The sequence below is a fragment of the Coenobita brevimanus genome, chromosome 46 (assembly GCF_032717465.1).
Source record: "Coenobita brevimanus isolate Jiangsu-jjx chromosome 46, ASM3271746v2, whole genome shotgun sequence".
Lineage (NCBI taxonomy): Eukaryota > Metazoa > Arthropoda > Malacostraca > Decapoda > Coenobitidae > Coenobita > Coenobita brevimanus.
In genome coordinates, this window is record NC_136999.1 from 5,711,519 (window position 1) to 5,731,106 (window position 19,588).

General features: G+C 40.9%; 1 protein-coding gene across 1 annotated transcript in view; it reads left to right on the plus strand.

The window, feature by feature from the left end:
- LOC145398803 (adhesion molecule nephrin-like) overlaps window positions 1-19,588 on the plus strand; it is a gene marked incomplete at its 5' end in the record, with an annotated part of 88,394 nt that overhangs the window by 39,080 nt on the left and 29,726 nt on the right. Inside the window, 2 exons of the mRNA XM_080271611.1 lie at window positions 10,227-10,380; window positions 12,554-13,165. Of these exons, the coding sequence (XP_080127737.1) occupies window positions 10,227-10,380; window positions 12,554-13,165 (766 nt within the window). The remainder of the gene's footprint in view (window positions 1-10,226; window positions 10,381-12,553; window positions 13,166-19,588) is intronic.

A 19,588-nucleotide genomic window follows, 5' to 3' on the forward strand; every position in this document is an offset into this window, starting at 1 on the left:
TTAATACCTTCAAGAAACGTGGAGGCCATTCATTTCCAGCGTTCCCTTCTAAGATATGCTCCTTCAATCCGATGACGTCTTTTCATTTTACTCTCGCTATCCCCAGACGCTTTTACTCAGCTCAGGGGAAACTCTTCAGACAGAATGGGTTAGATTTAGTTTCCATTAACCCTTTTTCAGATAGAGTACCCTTCTCAACTGAATAAAATGGCATGGAGGTGGAGTAACAAGTCAGTGAAACAGCATCGTATTGATGGGGTTGATATGTCTGGCAGCGGATAGAGGATTAGCTGGTTACTGGATAGGCTACTACATTTGTCCCGACGTTTGGAGAGTCAATGGTACCGGTACTAATATTAACACACCCAGTCTCCTATACTCACACTAAATTCAATAAGTGATCTGGCGTTAGCTGAAATGGAATGACAGAGTTGTTCCAATCATAAGAGAGTTAAATTGATGGAGGTCTCGTCACTTTACAGCTTATTTCCCGTAGCTTAATGAGAAGAAGGCAGTACTACAACTATACATCATTTCCAGAACACTTCTCGTAAGTAGCTTCATATCCTTGAGTTAATTTCTTGTCATACATCAGCATTCAGGATGAAGAGAAGGCAATTTTAGGTCAAGATAAAGTAGGTAGAGTATAAGAGAAATAAAGGATGAAAGATCGGAAAGAGCTGGGGGAAACAGGAGACGGGAAAGAAAGAAGAAATATTTATGGATGAAACAGAGGAGAATTATGAAAGGGAAATGGGAACGAGTGAGGACGTAAGGAGAAATGAGAAAAGGAAATATGAAGGAGAGGGGAAACGCATGAAGTGATGAGGATGGGAGATGTAGAGGTGTGGGTGAGGATGTTTTGGAGATGAAAATCGGGGGAACAGAGAAGATAAAGAGAGGAATGGAGAGAGACAGAGAGGGAAGTTGGAGAGATGATGGTAGGACATAACAAGAAGGGAGTGAGGGAAGGGAAAATAGAGGAACAGAAGGGGATATACAAGATATGGGAAATAATGACAAATGGATTAACTTATGGAGAAATGCATGTGGGAAATATCAGTACGGAAGGAAGAAGAAGTGAAGATGGGAAATGGTAAGGAGTGACGAAAGGAAGAAGAGATGAAGATGGGAAGAAGTAAAGATGATATGAAGAGCGAGAGGATTGATGGACGACATTGGGGGATACAAGAATGAAAGATGGGAAGGAGTGACGTCGGTAGTGTGGCTGAGGATAGGGAAAAAGAACGAGTATAGGGAGATAAAATGATGAAATAAAGGGAAGGGGGAACTGGAAGAAGAGAGGTAGGAAGAATGGATGAAACGGAGAAAGGAATATTACAGAAAGGTGGATGGAATCAGAGAGAGAGAGAGAGAGAGAGAGAGAGAGAGAGAAAGAGAGAGAGAGAGAGAGAGAGAGAGAGAGAGAGAGAGGAATGAGAAAAGAGAGGAGGATGGCAATGGCAGACAGAAAAAAAACTGTTGAAAATTTGTGGAAATCTGGGGGAATAGGATGAAAAGAAAAATTTTGATGTATTAGTAGTGGAAAGCAATGAATTCTAACATATTAAGTATTACATCTTGATTGTATATGTAAACAGAGACTACGATTTTTCTTGACTCTCCTGTTTAGAATTTTTCGAAATTATAAATGGTGGATTATAAAACTCGCACTCCATCGGCGGTGACTGAGAAGCTCGGTGTTTGCAGGTAATCAAGGTGTGGAACGCATAGTCTTGTTTGGAGAAGAGTTTTGTAGGGATATTACGATAAAAGTTACACAGTGCTGACAGTAGGATCCATTCCATTTAGAGCTGGTGGGAAATTTTTTTTGGAGAGGTGCAAAAATACATTGACACTGTCGGTAGTACTATCTGTTCCATCAACAGATATTGGGAGGAGATTTTTAGAAGGGTGTCAGGCTTAAATTAGCACCCAGATGGCCGTAAGATCCACTTCATATATAGTCACAGGGAAAAGGTTTTTGGAGTGGTACTATGATAAAATTTCAAGATAAGATTTGCATTTTCTTGACGTTAAGATCCATTACATCTAGGGTTGACAGAAGAATATCTTTGAACAGCACTCTGTTGGGGGTAACAGGACCCATATAACTGTTCCTGCATCATTATCAGCCTGTATTTGGTCTACTGTTGGACCAAACCCCCATGGGATAACTGGAATAAACCCTTCTCCGTACTGACGACGTGGGACTTGAAGAGGGGTGTCTACAGGAAAAGTGATGCTTGTGAGAGTGGTGTTGTACCGATTTTGTTTTAGTGTGTCTCAGTCTGTATGCAATTGGAAGAACCGACAGAGTTCGAATGTAGGCAGTCACGTAAAACGACATTCTCATAGACTGACAGTAATTGTATTTAATCTCGTAATGCATGTGTACCGAGTCTAGGGTCTCAATCAGGACTTTGACAAATTTTTAAAATGTATCTTCATACGAAAGAGAAGCAAAGATAAAATTCATGCATAACAATTTCACCCTGCATTTCCCAAGCGTACTTGTCATATTCTACTCATTCCTGTTTGCCCTTGAGTGCAATCATACCCAAGAGTGTTAGGGCTTGTACTGAATGGTAAATATAATAACACATATGAAAATGTGTTGAGAATAACAGGGGGAACAAGTATGAGCTCGAGCTCTGCTGACTTTATAATCATGCTTGGAGTCACATTTGAAACAATAATTAATAGTAAGTGTGATGTATATTTTCTGCTTTTAATCATTTTATTGTGTGGGGGACAAGATGTTGGAGGGTTACAATGACAAAAACTGTACACTAATTGAACATATAACCATTAGAGATAACGGCGTTTCTTTCTTTCCATGTAGAAAATTTTGGAGAAGACTTTTGAAGGGATTCTGAAGCCAAATTCGCGGTCTGTTTGTGGTAAGAGAGGATCCGTGTCGGCAGGTTATCAAGGTGTGTGGGACGCGCACGCCAACCTGTCAACCCGCCTCCTATTTTAATCCATCAACTCGGCTTAGTTTTGCTATTTACCCGCGTTTTGTCTATCAGGGGGCGGCACTGCACAACTGAGCCCCTCTTTCCACCACCCCCGACCCCCGCTGATATTAAGGGTGGTAGTGTATTTTTGGCCAAAAGTTTAACACTGTGCCTCCTGTTACTTTTTCCCGGATAGTTATATGGTAGTCTTCTGGCGTTGCTGGAATATAATGTGAGAGAAGTGCTACCAAGAAATGGCTTAAATCGGCATAGATTATATACAAGAAAGAATTAGTGTATCATATGCAGAAATAAGTTGGCATGGAAGAGGTGCTAGGAAGTCACCTTTACCCTTTCCACACGATGTGATTTTATTTTCAACCACTTTTGTAATGGGGTGTATATACATATTCAGCTTATGCCAGGCCTCTCATACTAAACAGGTTAATGGAGGCTATGTTTGAATCCTTTAGTTTGAAAGTATTGGTTGGTGAGAGACTAAAGTTATACCAACTCGGAGTGGGCCACTCGTAACAATATATAAAACTTCTGTAATTCACCAGGCTTACTAAAATCATCCGCCATTAACACTGCCGCGGTGGCCGAGTGGTTAGCATTGCAAACTACGAAGCTGCCGGCCTGATTGCTTCAGGGTTCGAGTTTTGGTGCGAGCAGCTGGTGCCAGTCGATTCAGGTTTCCATCCATCCATTCAGGGTTAACAAGTAAAATGAGTTTACCTAAAGTAACACCTAAATGAAATTACTAAGGTAACCTGGACGGTGTAGTGACCATGTATTCTACGACAGTAGTTGAAAAAACCACCACAAGCTCAAAGGCCAAGCGCCTCATGGCGTTCGACTCCAGCTTTACTCTCATTAACTACAGCGCACTTTTTCTAACCTGGTAAAGACCCGTACCGTCTTATTCAACTGTGTTGATATTTGACTAATGACTACGCAATTCATTCCTACTTCATAACCAGGGTTCACCGAATTTCACGCAGGTACGACTCGATATTCAAGTTTAGCGTGTGGTCCAGCTCCGTCATATAAAAACAAACCAACGATGGAATAAATGAAAGAGAAGACGTGACTATGAGAGTTTGCCACTTCAATTTGGCGGCGTTATTTTCATTATAATCAGGCCACCACTAGCTGATTTTATTCATGTTAATAGAAATTTCCCCAAGTAAAGGTGCTAATGAACGCTACATGTAACCTAGCTAGTTCGAAAACAATCCTGTAGAAAAAAGAAAAAAAGAAGAAGAAAAAAAAAAGGAACGTTTGAATAAAATGCAGATGACGTCCCTGGCCTGCAACTGCACAAGTTACTCCTTCACAACGGTAATGCGTTTTTTGTCATATTCAAGCTACCTTCAGCGATAAAAATCATTTAGGAGAGATTGTTAGAACTGAAGAGGATATATATCCAGTACCCCTTACGGGGATTCAGTACATGACTTCCCCCAAAAGCTACCAACTGACAAATTTTTCTTGGCCTGGGAAAGATTCTTTGAAGTGAAGGAATTAAAGATTGCTTTCATTTGAAGAGGTCTGCCCTAAATATAATAGAATCGTCTGGTGGTACACAGAAACGGGTATAAAAACACGTATTCGGACTGATTAATTGATGACATAGCCAAAGATACTGATCAGAATTTGCAAGTTAATTGGTTCTGAGAGGCAATTATTCTAGCCCGCAAATCGAATGGTACAGAATAATCCGGAAGCGATCGGTGGGCAACTGGTCTGATATGACGTTAGACTGTTATCTGTTGTGAACGGGAATTTAAAAAGAACATGGCATTAACAATACTAGGGTTTGTTGAATGAGTAATCTGATTCGGAATGGAAGGGTCTTTGCTGAACGAGTGCAAGGCCCACCATCTGAGACTAAAGAGGAAATTGTTAGATGCACAGTCGGAAGAATGGTGATGAGCAAGTGGCTGGAATATTGGAAATTGAGGCCGAGGTGTTCAAACTTGTTGGTAACTGAGGTGTAAAAATTTTAACAAAGGTGCCAAAAGTAGCTGAAAACGAAGAAGCAGTTTCTGAAGACTAGCTAGAGAGTATGATTGTGGATGTATGTAAAGATAAAACAGTGATGAAAGGCATTTAAAGAAGTTAGGAACTGTTAGATCAGATACCGGTAATGAGAGTTATTGAATGGGTCAGTAAGAACTTAATAAAAAAGTGGATATAAATGATACAATGTGGGTTATGGCCCCATGAAGCACGACTGACACGGTATTCATTATCTAACAATAGCAAGAGTAATGCCACTGGACGAACTGGAAGCTGTACTACGTTTCGTGGATTTGGAGGAGGCATTTAATAGAGTTCAGAGGGTGAAATGCTTAGTCAGGTTAGTGATAATATTGTACTAAGGGACAGCTACGTCTGTAAAAAAAAGAACAGTTATGAAAGGAATTCTCTGTCAGAGCTGATAAAAATTAGAGTTTGTGACTGAGTCAGTTGCTATTCAGTCTGGCACTTGAATCACTGTAGAGTCGTGCCATCAGCGCAACTGTATACTATTGATTTAGTCTGCTTGTAGATGGATGCATGGAAAAGTTTGAGAGGTAAGTGATGGATTGAAAGTAGAAGAATGGAAAGTTGATAGTGGTAAAATAAAGGTCATGGTCAGTAAATGTGAGGAAGGTAATGTCGTGGAGCAGAACGTGGGGTCCTCTACTGTGTGCGTTTAACTAGGGAGATGGTATGAATTCAGTCCTGTGAACAACTTGTAATAGGTGGTGTCATATTGTAGGTAGACTGCGGGACAAGAAGATGTTCAAAATGCGTTATATAGGGATATCTGGGATGTGGGCAACTGAAGAGAAAATACTGACTGAAGAGAAAGCCACCTGGAATATAAAGAGGTATAGCCTATATTTTGTTATTTGTTGAACATGCTGAGTACGGTAGGAGGAGCTTGTTGCAAGAACGAGAAGTGGAGTTGAAGGAATTGTTACCTTTTCCTAGTGAAGAATGGATTTTCCTTTCGTGCTAAGGGCACTCTGCACAAAACGTGTCACAGGTATTATGTTGTACGGTACTGCAGTAAAACTGGCCTGTAATAAAAGTTGCTATATTTAGGTAAGAACACAGAAATGAGAATACTGAGATGGATGCGTAGAATCTCACTGAGTCCCAGAACTGAGGACAGTTTGCTGCAAGTTTGAAATAGCTAAAAAGATAATTATCGCATGATGCAAACTGCAAGATTCAGATAGTCTGGACATGTTAATAGGAAGAAGGAAGATGACTGACTAAGGAGTATCACAGGTATGAATCTACAGTAAAAAGTGGCAAGATCTAGGACGCAGAATACACGGGGATGACGTCCTGCGTGGAAACCTCTAGGTAAGGGATTGCATAATAAAATGGCTCAGGATCGCGATATCTGAAGCACTTCCATCTGATGACAGGACCTACGTATACTGTCAGGGTCAGCGGTCTTTAAACATAAACGTGACATCTAACACTAACTCCTTACGTCTTTTGGTAGGAATTCGTACGGTTCTGGGGTAATTAAAAAAAAAAATAATGATGAAGAACCTTAATATTGGACCAGTGAGCTTTCAAACTATAAGCCAGTAGGTAAAGGCGTTGGTAATTACAAAGAGGTGAAGATTTTCTTAATAGAATTTCCTATTTAACGATAAAGTATCTTCGTTAGAGATAAAACATGCCACTTGTGTGATTAATCTCTTTAATAATTTTGTTGAAATTGTACTGGTGTCGTTTCCATTTCTGCCCATTACACGCCACTGTAGAATAGTAGACACGCATAGAATGGTAGACATGCGTGCCGCTGGTAAGCATGATGCAATATTTATATGATACATTTTCTCACATCCCTAATAGGCGACTTTGTTTAATATGCTTTTGTTTCTTTCTTATAAAATATTGGTCATTTCTTTCGTAGAAGAAAGATAATTGTAAGAGCAAGTATTTTTTTACATTTTTAGAGAAAACGAATTCGATTAAACAATTTATGTACACCCTGTATATTCCATCTCAGTAAACCTTCTCATCTCCATCATTTCTTGTTAGTATTTTGGGTCATGACATACATTAATCTCAGGCTTTGTTTTCTATTCCCAATCAGCCTCCTTGCGACAGTGTATGAACCCTGACCTTTCCACTCTATATTCTTGTAGCCATGCAAGAAAAAAAATAAATCCATCAAAACCACAGTTCGATAATTTGGGACCAACAAGGCACTCTTTCTTCTTTCTTTCTTTTCTTCGTATCTAAGTTTCATTTCTCAGTTCCCAGTCAGCCTCGCTGCATCAGCACCTCACCTCTGCCTTTCCTCCTTTTTATTCTTATCTATAAACAGGATAAACATTTCCGTTCAAATCTTAGCGTCATCCGTCTCGCTGGGAGAAATATCCACTCCCCTGCTCCAACTTCATCCTGGCAAAAGAAAGAGGATTTGACCACCTCCAATTAGCTCTTCCTGCGAGAAATATTAGTCCCTTTCTTGCTGGAGAGAGAGAGAGAGAGAGAGAGAGAGAGAGAGAGAGAGGTGGGTCGTAGTTAAGATAAATGGACACGCAGAGAGAAGAAATGTAGAAAAAAAGAGAAAAACACAGAAAAATGAAGGGGTGATTGTGACAGTGCAAAACTCTCAGACTATTATGGCTTTCTCTCTCAGCCGTACATAATCGTCTGAGGCAAAGTGGAATAGAAGCGTAGAGTTGTCACCACCATGAGAAAGTTAATTCGGGCAAGACAATTCTTACGTACGAAGCGACTGTTTGATTTTCTTCACTTATATAATTAATTCTTCACAATTAACGCAACATGATTTATTTTCTACACTGTTTCCTACACTCTCTTTCATTACGTATTCTCTCTCTCTGTCTCTCTCTCTCTCTCTCTCTCTCTCGAAAGATGCCTCACACTGTCCCTGACTATAATGAGACGCTCATTATTCCACCAATAGCGAGCCGGAAAGAGCTGAGATCTGTAAGGCTGTAATTGGGAGAGAGAGAGAGAGAGAGAGAGAGAGAGAGAGAGAGAGAGAGAGAGAGAGAGAGAGAGAGAAATATATATGAAACAAGGAGAATTAAATAGAATTAAAGAAACAGAAAAAAAAAAACTAATTTTAAGGAGACAAGTAAAAAAATAAGAGTTGAAGGAAGAGAGAGGGGGGAGAGGGAGGGGGCGGAAGAAGGTAAAAAAGGGAAGGAAGAGAGAAGGAAATGTAAACAGGAAAGAGAAACTATGAGTAAGAGAGAAACATGGAAGGGATATTTAGTTGTGTGAGAGAGAGAGAGAGAGAGAGAGAGAGAGAGAGAGAGAGAGAGAGGTGTCTTTATCCTGCACAGAGGAGGAGAGTATAGTGGGTGAATTTCCAGGAAGGAATGTCTCATAGGGATTAAGGCCATAATCTTTTTCTGTGCAATAAAAAGTTCTGAGAACATCCAGTCACTGATAAAATAAAAGGAATAGGTAATTAAATGAGATAGGAGCAAAAAAGTCTTCTTCGGGCCGCTCAAGCTGATATGCAGTGACTGTTTGAAGGTTATTATTTTGAATTTACACCTATCTATGTGGCACTGAAAATAATATGCTCATCACTTACTTCGTGAAGTTCTAAGCAATTTCTCTTTTATAAACAACTGTCGCAATTAATAAGAAGTGGGGAGGGAAAATTGCCTGACTCTTAATCTCTTTCGATATCGCATCTACCGTATAGCCTAACTAGGTGAGGTCAGCACTGGTTAGGCAAGGTTAGGTTTTCTTAGGTGCAGTTACCGTACCATCATGGTTGTTTAAGTTACCTCATTTTAATGTTGATTCGATAATGGGTGGAGCTAGGAGCTGGAGAAACCCTCGCTCCCTCGTGTACCTTACTAAGTACATAAAAAATGCCGACGGATATTATTGCAAGAGGAAATACTTGGATCTGCATAAAGTAAATGGTTATCATAATCATTTCAGTGTAAATTAGTTGGATGTAATTCCGCTCATTTGCCGTGGGAAGTACATTGTAATTGAACTTGTGGTTGTATATTTAACTCGCTGGCGTTTACATTAAGAAAGACGATTTATAGACCTTTTAGACCCTCCCACTTGGTCAGATGAACATTTATTAAGATTTTATAGGTCATTTCGCCAAGAAATAATTAGCCTGTGTGAGGAACTCCTTCCCCTAATTGATCATCCAGCATGGAAGTCTGAAGCTATCCCTACGCACACTCAGGTTAAATAACTTTTAAGATTTTGTGCCTGTGATTCATTTCAAAGTGTTGTTGATTCCAGAGGTTTAAACCAATCTTCTTTTAGAAGAGTAATATTAGCGATTTCTGTGCTGTGTTAAATAGCTGTAAGAAAATTGAAAATCATAGAACAGTACAAGAGATAGCAACGATGTGCAAGGATTCAGTAAAATAAGTTTATTTCAAGTGCCACTCGTGACACTGATGGAACTTATATTCTCAACAAAGCACCAAAAAGAGTTAGAGTACGTTTGTTAGCAGAAAAACTATTACCTTCAGAGTCTTGGCAGTTTATTAGTTTGTCACTGGAAAAGTTAAGAGGTCGTTACTTGGCAGCGTCTGTGGGACTTGAGTATTTCTATCTCTCTCCATGTTCTCCTTTGCTAAATGAAAAAGACATGATTGTGTTTTCCTTATAATGGAAGACGGACGTATGTGCTTTCATTAGGGATCCAGACAGCTGATTAGAAAGAAAGCTTCGTTACTGGTTGATCGTGCCAAAAGTTCACATGGAAGAGCCTCTGCCACTGGTTGAAGGGAAATCGGCTGGTGCTGTAGAGCTGAGGTGGACACAATTTACGAACAGGGTGAGGCACTGTTGAAAACTAGTGAATACCAAACTACGGTGTGCGTTATGGTGCCTTAATAGTGCGTAATCTGTGTTACCGAATTTAAATTAGGTGCCTCAGCTTACGAACATGTTAGTGAATCCAGCCCCCGGATGGTGTTGTAAGTGGATCTGGAGATTGTATCACATTATAAGTGGCTTTGAAGGCTTGCTGGCATCTTTTGTTTGAGTTGTTGTGACTTTTCCATCTTGACTTTCTGTTGTATGTTATTTTTTACCGTTTCAATATCAGCAAAAATTTATGAATGCCATACACGATGCTTCTAATGTGTAATGAGAAGAAAACAAATATCGTAAAGCATGTTGCAAAACCTTGAAAGTCACTTACAATAAGACTCGTAACCTTATTGGAACAGTAAAGTCTGTGTGGTCTATCTAACTGTGTGTACATCAACCTCACAGGGCCTAAAGCTCCGTAAATCGGCGGGCTACAGCACCTACAAGAACCGCCTGAGGATCCGCAACGTCCAGAGACACCACAACGGGATCTACTCCTGCATCGCCACCAACAAGCATGGGTCGGGGAGGAGCCAACCCGTCATGCTGGATGTTATGTGTGGGTATTTGTGGGTATTTCTTGTGGGCACTGCGGGTGTTGTGGGGGGGTGTTGACAGTGGTGCGGATGTGATGTGGGTGTCAGAGGGTAAATATTAGTGGTATGAGTGCTGGATGGTGGGAATTTTTTTTGGACGAGACTATAAATAGTATACAGTATACAATAAACACCAGAGGGTACTAGTGGGGGCACAGATAACCAAGGAGCAAATACTGACCGAATAAAATGCATGGACCCCAGTTTTAAGCCCCTGGGCACCCTCTGTATCCATGAAGGGTATAGATTGACGGAATAAAGCCCTCAGAATACTGTAATATTTATAACACGAGAGATGGCCTCATTGTTAAAATAAATAAGTACCGGTATCTGCTTACACAGGCTCGCTGAAAAAAGTAGCGGAAATGTAAACAGCAAAGGATGGCATTAAGAAATATCATACGAATTAAAGTTAGTGATTCAACAAAACGACGACGTTCAAGATGCCGACTGAGATCAGGCAAAAGAAGCCAAATCATTGAAAACACGATCCGAAAGCCTAAAGTTGGCAGCAGAGACTCAGACGGGCGATCAGTACTCAAAGAAGAACAAAATTAACGAATTAAAAAAAAAACTAAACAACAGCATTTTTTGAATGGCTTTTTCTACATTTCCGTACGAGGCCAGCCTTCAGAGATATGTATGAAGTGAGTGATCGTAAATTTTGTCTCAAAGTTGAATTTCTGATTAAAGGTAATACCCAGCCACTCTGAAGTACACTTATTATTTATAGAGTCGTTGATCCACAATTTTAGGGTGTGAAAGGAGAAGCGTCGTAAAACAACTGACAACATGACTATGAGTTTTTGCAGGTTATAGCTTCATACCCCACTGATCACACTAATTGATAAAAAGTAATATATAAGCCCACAGAGTAATGTCTACCTAAATTCTCTCAGCAGAAGATATTTGGTACTTGTGCGTGCTTGACTTTGTGTGAGTGTAGACAATGGGTATTTGTGTTAATTTCTGAACACTTTTCGATGGGCTTTTATTAGTTCTGTGTTTTGAGTGGATAGTATTGCATGTTGGTGTGGATGTTGTGAGTAACGATTTTTTATATGAGTTAGATAACATATGGAATTCTGATATCTGTCTGTTAATAGTGAACTGTTTAGTGAAATTGATACCAATACACATATCCGAGGTCTAGAAGTACCGGTAGTCTAGGGAGTCGCTAGTACAGGTAGTGCTGACTGGTAATACGGTGTGCTAAGTAACAGTGGGGTAAGGTAGTCATCATCATCATCCGGATCTCCTTTCCCAAAATAGGGCAGGGTGAACTGTGAATTTTTTCGTAAGGTAATTATAAGATTGCTTTCAACCCGAGAGCATCATTAATACTTTATTCTTGCTACTTGCAAATTATTACAGTCAGTTTAGTACAGACCATAAACTGTAGGGGTTAGATAGCTTTTATTGACGCCTTCAGTACAACAGGTCTCCCCTAAACCTAATATAATCATCTGGCGGAAACAAAAATAAAATATAAAAGGGGCTACTCGGTTTGATGTAGCTAACTCACTGAATGGGATGGCGTCTTCCTTAGATATTTCCTACTTCTAGACTATCTTATTCGGCTTAGGGGAGACCTCCTATACTGACACGATTAATGAAGGTCATACCTAACGGCCCCATGAATCCCTCCCAGGTTTAATTAAATCCTCTGTTGGTAGCAAGCATAAGTTTAAATAGACGTCCCCACATAGCAGTCTGAACTTACCACATCTGGGCCAAATTTCCGTGCTGTACTTCTTGTAGTTGTAAATGAGAGTTTGGTGTTTGTGAGATTCTGAGTACAGTGACAGGCGGTATGCAGATGCAGGTGGAGACAATAGTAATGATCCACTTTTAGTCAAGCATTTATGAATCTCTGGCATAATATTTTAAAACTTTACTGGAAATTCAATATTGCATCACTGGATTTCCAAAGTCATTGTTCTCTATCTCGTTATTTATTGTAACGGAAAAAATTATATTAATGTTCATAACTGTACCCATCACTGTACGCAGAATCTGATGAAATAAAGAACACTAATATATGAAGAAAAAAAAAACGGTGTGGAATAGTGGTCAGAAAATGGAGAGTCCAGTCCACTGTGTGCTGTGTAGAACTAATTATTCGTACTTTTCCAGACCTGCCCCTCTGCTCCAGCCCCACCACCGTTTCACTGGGCGCCGGAATGCAAGACCGCGTCAACCTCACCTGCCACATGAAGTCATCTCCAGCACAAATCTTCTTCCACTGGTACACCAACACCACTGGGAGTCTCATTCCCATCTCAACCGAGCACTACACCACCCAAGACCAAACTTCAGTCCTGAACTACGCCGTTGAGCGCCAGCAGGACTACGGCCTGGTCTTGTGCTATGCTGAGAATAAGCTCGGCAACACTACGCAGCCTTGCCACTTCAAAGTGGTACCTGCCGGGAAGCCGGACCCCTTGGAGAACTGCACCGTGACTAACCAGACCACCGACACACTCTTTGCCAAATGTACGCCAGGATACGACGGAGGCCTCAAACAGCGCTTCGTAGTGTTGGTGTATGAGAATCTGGGCCTCAACAAGGAGAAGAAGATGCTGCACAACCTGACGGAGGTACTGGACCCGACGTTTACCGTGGGCGGGCTGAATCCTGGGTCCTCGTATATTCTGGGTATTTACTCTGAGAACGAGAAGGGGAGGAGCACGGAACGTCAGATTCACGGGTTTACGATGCTCCCCTCTCCGGAATCGCCACCACGTAAGTTTAAAGGAAAATTTTGCATCCATCTAAAATATGAAGCTGATTTGCATCCATCTCAGATTACAAAGTTAGTATTCGCCCATATGCTGACATGAACGTACTTTGTTATTTCATCACGCTAAATTCAGACCATGATATTTAACTAAGGAACTTTCTAGCAGTCCAGAGGGATAATCGGGAAAGCTTTCAACCTTCTGACTACTAGACCTCCCCTCAGTTCAACAGACAAGTTTTGTAATAGTCTGAGTTGAATTACTTAATGCATCCAGATAAGCTGAAAGGGATAAAAAGACTGTCATTCATGCGTCGTAAGTTGCATATAAAAGTTATAATAGTTGTAATTTTAACTCTGCTTGACGTTTATAGTAAAGTATGACTGGGGAAATGTGCATGAATGCCTGTATATTCTTACCTTCTTTGAAATATAATGCTGCTGATAAGGAATACATCTTCTATTAAAAGCATGTAACTGCAAGAATACAAGGAACATTAACCCTCTGCCACATTACCATCCTGACCTCCTTTTCCCACCTGGGGATAGGATGAGGCAGGGTCCCGAAAACAAGGAAAGAGAAATACGCTTGAGGGAGATAAAACCAGGGAAATGGGCCAAACATTCATTCACTCACCATTCAGGCCTTTGGAATCCTGGCTTTATCTCACAAGCCTAACCAGCTGCATTTTTTTTAACCCTATACTCTCTGGGAAAACATGAACAGCCTCCCTCCTTCCTTCCCTTTGCTCAGACAACCAACTCTCTCCCCGTCTTGCACATCCTTTGAGAACTTTCCCCGGAGAAGTGAATAAATGATCGACTTGTCAGACTTCCCTTGGCCCGAAAACGAATGAAGGAAGTCCACTCTCTTCTCTCTCTCTTCCTCCTCAAGTTCCCAAACAACGATGGTCGGCAGTATTTCGACAGGAACATTTGTGTTGCTGGCCACTTTCAAGACGTCTGGGTGTTTTCTCAGTGTTGCGAGGCATTTCGAGTGGGTGTTTATTGTTTTGGCTGTGAATTTTTATCGGGCGTTTGCTTCCCGTTTATGAGGTTACTGTGGTACCTACTTTTTTGTTATTAGAATACAGCTATGTCGCTAGCATGTGTTAGTGGCCAGATCTCGAAGTATATATGAATTTTATCAGCTTGCGAGGCATTTCGAGTGGTCAGATGTGTTATAGTTGCGAATTTTATCGAGCACTTACTTTATGACTGAAGAATATGGTCACATCCCAACATGTTTGTGTATTTTCTCAGCGCTCGAGGCATTTCCAGTGGGCACTGACTAAGATGTTTGCTTTGTTACTTTTTTGTACTATGATTTTTGCTCTTTCATTTGTGTTGTTGGCTATATATAAAAACGTCTGTGTATTTTTTGAGAGTCGAGGTACTGTAAGTTGGCCCTGGCTATGAATATTACCATCTTGGCAGCAACAAATAAGAAAAGGGTTGTCAGTGTTTTAAGCTGTGTGATGCCGTCTCAAAGTTGTGAGTGGCTGTGGGGTGTTTTAATTAGAGAATGTCTTTTTATTTTTTCTTGCTATCTCCAAACTATCTTCTTTGCCACAGGAGTAACTTGTCGATCTGGAAGGTTAGATACTGTACAACCATCATCAGTCTCATTATTTCTTGGAGAAGTGAATAAAATCAGTACTGGTAAGAATGAAATAAAAACCACGTCCGCGGCTGAAGTGGCTCAGTGTACCTTCCCTGGAGTCTCGTGCCGTCTCCTGTTCGTACAAGGATGTCTCAGTAGTTTAATTTCCCATGCTGCCTCCCGTTCATTTCGCGTGTCTGTCTCTCCACGCTATCCACAAACTCATTTCTCGTCTCCAGGAATGCCACCACTGTACCTGCCCGCAAAAGTTTCCCCCGGAATGTACTCTCTCAATTCTTTAACCTATTTAACTTCTCCTCCCCATGGTGTCTTCTTTCTCCTTGCATCCTTTACACTTATTCTTCAATTTTTCGTCTTTGTTTCATCTCCTGCTCATTTTCCCTGTATTTCTTGGTTTCATCCCCAACTTTCTGTACCAATCCCCCCTCTCATAATCATCCTTCCTCTCCTCCGTCACATGTTTCCTTCGTATATGTAAGTATTTATCATCTCTTTATAGGAACTTTCTATCTCTTCCTCCCTGTCCATTTTTCTCTCATGTGTTTGCTAATTAGTCGCTGATATTTTTGTAACTCTTCTTCTTTCATCTCTTATGCCCATTATATTAGTAATTCTTAGTTTTTCGTGTCGTCTTTCATTGTCTAACTTCCTCTTTAATTTTCGCATTTTCTTCATCCACTCCCTCCTTCTTAATTTTCATTTTCTTTGTCATCTTTTAATAGCCATTGTCCTTCTCTTCCTTGGTTTCCTTTCTTTCATACACCTCCCTCCTGCTTGCATGTTTTTATACCTATACACCCTTTTCACACCGCCATTTTATTCGATTTCACCTTTACTTCATACTCACTGACTTCCTGCAATCTCTTACGTCCAATTTCTTCTTTTCTTCCTCCTCGTTTCTTCTTCCGTTCTATTCCTTCCTCGTTTTTATACCTATCTACCTCTACTGGCTTCCTTTTTTCACGCCTTTCCTTTCATGCTAGTCAGTCTTCTCGTCAGTTTTATACCATTTCCTTTCTTCCTTAGTTACCTTACTTCTTTCACGCCTCTTCTTCATTCTTACCAGCTTTCTTTACAATTTTCACCTTAACTCCATTCGTTCCTCATGCCCTTACTACCGTCCAGCGAATTGTTTTGTTTTCGTCTCCCATCGTCTGTTATTCCTGTTTCATGTTGTCACTTCCATCCATCCAGTCTGCCAATCAGTTTATCTTTTTTCCTAGTTTTCTTTTTCCTTCCCTGTTGACCTCCTCGTCCTCCGTCTTTCCTTTTTTATTTTTTTTTTATTTTTCCGTTCTCTCTGACCTTCCCTTCATATAAGCCTGTCCCCGTTCCTTCCTTTTATTCATTTCTCACTCCCACGTGCTTCCCTTTCTCCCTCCGTGTTTCTTCTTCGTCTGTTATTTGTCCATCACTCTCTCCCTTCCTTTTTGCCTGCCTACATATTCGTTTTCTATCTACCCCTCGACTTTCGGCTTTTGCCGGATTCCTTCCTTCCTGCATGTTTTATTTCCTTCCTTCTCCATGACCTTCTTTCCTTCCTCCCTTCTCCATGACCTTCTTTCCTTCCTCCCTTCTCCATGACCTTCCATCCTTCCTTCTGCATGATCTTCCTTCCTTGCGTCTCTGTGACCCTCCTTTCTTCCTTCTCCATGACTTCCCTTCCCTCCCTCGTTCTCAGTAACCTGCCATCCATCTTTTCTTCCGCATGAGCTCTCTTCACTTCGTATCTTTCAATGACTTTCCTTCCATCCTTCTCCATGATCTTCATTCCCTGCTTCTCCACAACCTTCCGTCCTTCCTTCTCCATAACCTCCCTTCCCGCTCTCGTTCTCAGTAACCTGCCTCCCTTATTTTCTTCCGCATGAGCTCTCTTCATTTCGTATCTTCCAACGATTTTCTTTCCTTCCTTCCTTCCTTTCTTTCATTTTCATGACATTCCTTCCCTCCTTCCTTCTTTTTCATTACCCTGCATCATTTTCTCCTTCCCTCCTTCCTTATCCATAACCTTCCTTCCTTCCATGTTTCCGTGCTTCCTTCAGTCATTCACATCTTTTCCATGACCTTCCTTCCTTCCTTCCTTCCTTCCTTTTTTTCCTTCCTTCTCCATTTCGTCGTTTCTTTATTCCTGCCATTTCATCTTTGGACCTTCTTGTTTGTCAAGTCCAGCTTCCGTCATTCCTTCTTCTTACTCTCGATTCTCACGTTCTCCCTTCCAAATCCTCTTTCCATCCTCACCTTTTCTCCTCCTCATATCCTCTTCTTCTCTCTTCTTGCCTTCTTCACATCTTTCCCACTCCTTAGTCTCTTCCCACACGCCTTCTTTTCCTCACTACTTTTCCTTTCTCCATTCTTTCTCTCATTCAACCGTCCTTTCCTCACTTCTTCCATCCATCTTTCCCTCTCGTCCCCTTCATCTTCCTTGCTACCTTAACTCCCTCTTATCACTCATCTTTTCATCCTTCCATATCCATTTCGTTTCTAACTCATTTTTTCCTCTTTCCATGGCTTTTAAACTTGTTCCTTATTCTCCCGCTGTCATCACTTTGTTTTACACTCTCCAGTATTCGTCTCTCTCCCTCCATCCCATCTTATCTTTATCTTCCTTTCTTCCCTCTTACCCTCCTAGGCACCCATCTTCTCAACTTTTCATTTACATCTCACTCGTTCTTTACACCCAACCTCTCATCTCTTCATCATTCTCTGTCCATTAGGCTATTTGTCCTTCTTCCTTCATCTCATCTTCTCTTCGTCTTCCTTTTTCCCTCACACCCTCCTTGCCACTCGTCTTTCCATCTCCACCTTTGATCAAGATTCTCTCTAGCGCCCTTCATCCTCGATTCTTTTTTTTTTTGCTTCATCTTTTTATATGTTCCCCCCTTCCTTTTAAAACTCCTTCTCGTCCCACGTTCTCTTCATCTTTCCTTCTTCCGTCACACACTCACTTCTTTTACTGACTTTCCATTTTCCTCCAAAGTTTCATATAATCTCCCCCCTTCTTCTTCTTCTTTTTTTTTTTTTCGCCACAGTTTTCTCTTTTCCCGCACATCCTCCCTCTTACATATCTTTCCATCTCTTCATTTGAAACCTTATGCATGTCTTTTCCTGGCGCCCCTTTCACGTCTTTTCCTGACACCAATTTTTTCATCTTCCCTTCATCTTTCTCTCATTATTTACACCTTGTTTTCTCTTCCTAACCTCGTTACATTATTCCCTGCATCGTTCTCTTCTCCCTCACATCTTTCCTGCATCGTTCATTCTTCTCTCGTATCTTAATTGCATCGTTGTCTCTTCTATCACATCTCTCCTCACTGTTTCCATCTGGCAACCTTCTCATTCCTTATGTTTCACAGCCCTGCCTTCCCTCATTTCCTCTCTTTTCATCTAGCCATCTTCTCTCCATCCTCCTCTTTTCTATTACTCCCTCTCTGTCACCCATATTTCATCTTTCCATCTCCAACTGTAATCACGACTCTCTCTGGCGCTCTCTGTATCATCATTTTCCCTTCTCTTAGCTCTTTATACTCTCTCTTTCTCCTTTTCCCACTCTTCTTCATTATATCCCTCTCCCATTCTGCCCATCATCTCTTCATCTTGCTATCTTCAGCTTCACTCCTGTCACTCCCTACCGCCCGTTCGTCTTTTCCTGTCTCTCCGTCTCTCTATCATCACATTTTTTTTTTTCGTTCATTCATCATTATATTTTCCTTTTTAGTTGCACCCTGTCTGCCCCTCTTCTTTTCACCTTTCCATCACCTTTTCCAGCGTTTTTTCTTCATCTTTCCTTCAGCTTTATCTCACCTCTCATACGCTGCCATTCTTACTCTCTTCCCATTTTCTCTCCGTCTTCCCGTCTTTCATCACACCCTTCCTTCCTTCTTAATTGTCTTTAGTTTTTCTTTCGCCCTTCTTTGGAATCGCACACGTTTTACCTTTCCATCAATCGTTATTCACTCTTTTCCATCTACTTCTCATTCCATTTTCTCTTCATTTTCCTCTTCCCTCACACCCTCTCTACCGAGCCTCTTTCCATCTTTCATTTATATTTCGTTCTTTGTTAAAATCTCCAAGCCTTTCTGCCATTAACATTCTCATCTTTCCAATTTACTCACTTTCATATACAGTACACTTCTCCTCTCCATTTGCTTTATTCTTCCCTTCACCTTTCCGTCCTTCCTCACACCCTCCTCGCCAATCATCTTTTCATTTTTCCACCTGCAGCTTTCATCACGACTCCCCCTCTAGCTTCCTTTCCTTCTTCATTTTTCCTTCGTCTTTGTCACCTCCCATCCTCCCATTTTTCACTCGGTTTTCCTTAATCTACCGTCCTTTCTACCTTCGCTGCATTTTCTCATCATTTGTCATTCCTTGTACTTTAATACCCTCTCTTCATCCCTTTCTCCAACTGTATCCTTTTCTCATCTTTCCCTTGTCTTTCATTTAATCCCTGCAACTTAGTTTTTTTTTCTTTTTTAACTTTTTTTCGTTTTTCATTTCCTATGCTCTGTTCTCCATGTCTACCTTCTTCCCATCGTTTCATAGTCTTTCTCTTTCGTCTGCTCCTGTTTTCCCTTCATCTTTCCCGCTTTGCTAACACCCTCCCAACTACTCGTCTTTACGTTTTTATTATCAGTAGCTTTAATTACGTCATTTCCCTGATACCATCCTGTTTTACATCTTTCATCTTCTGTTACCATGCCTTCTTACCTCCCTTCCTTCTCATTTCCTTCATCCTTCCCACTTCTCTCATACTCTCCCTGTTAAGCAACTTTCCTTCTCCCATCATCAATTATCAACACCCTTCCTC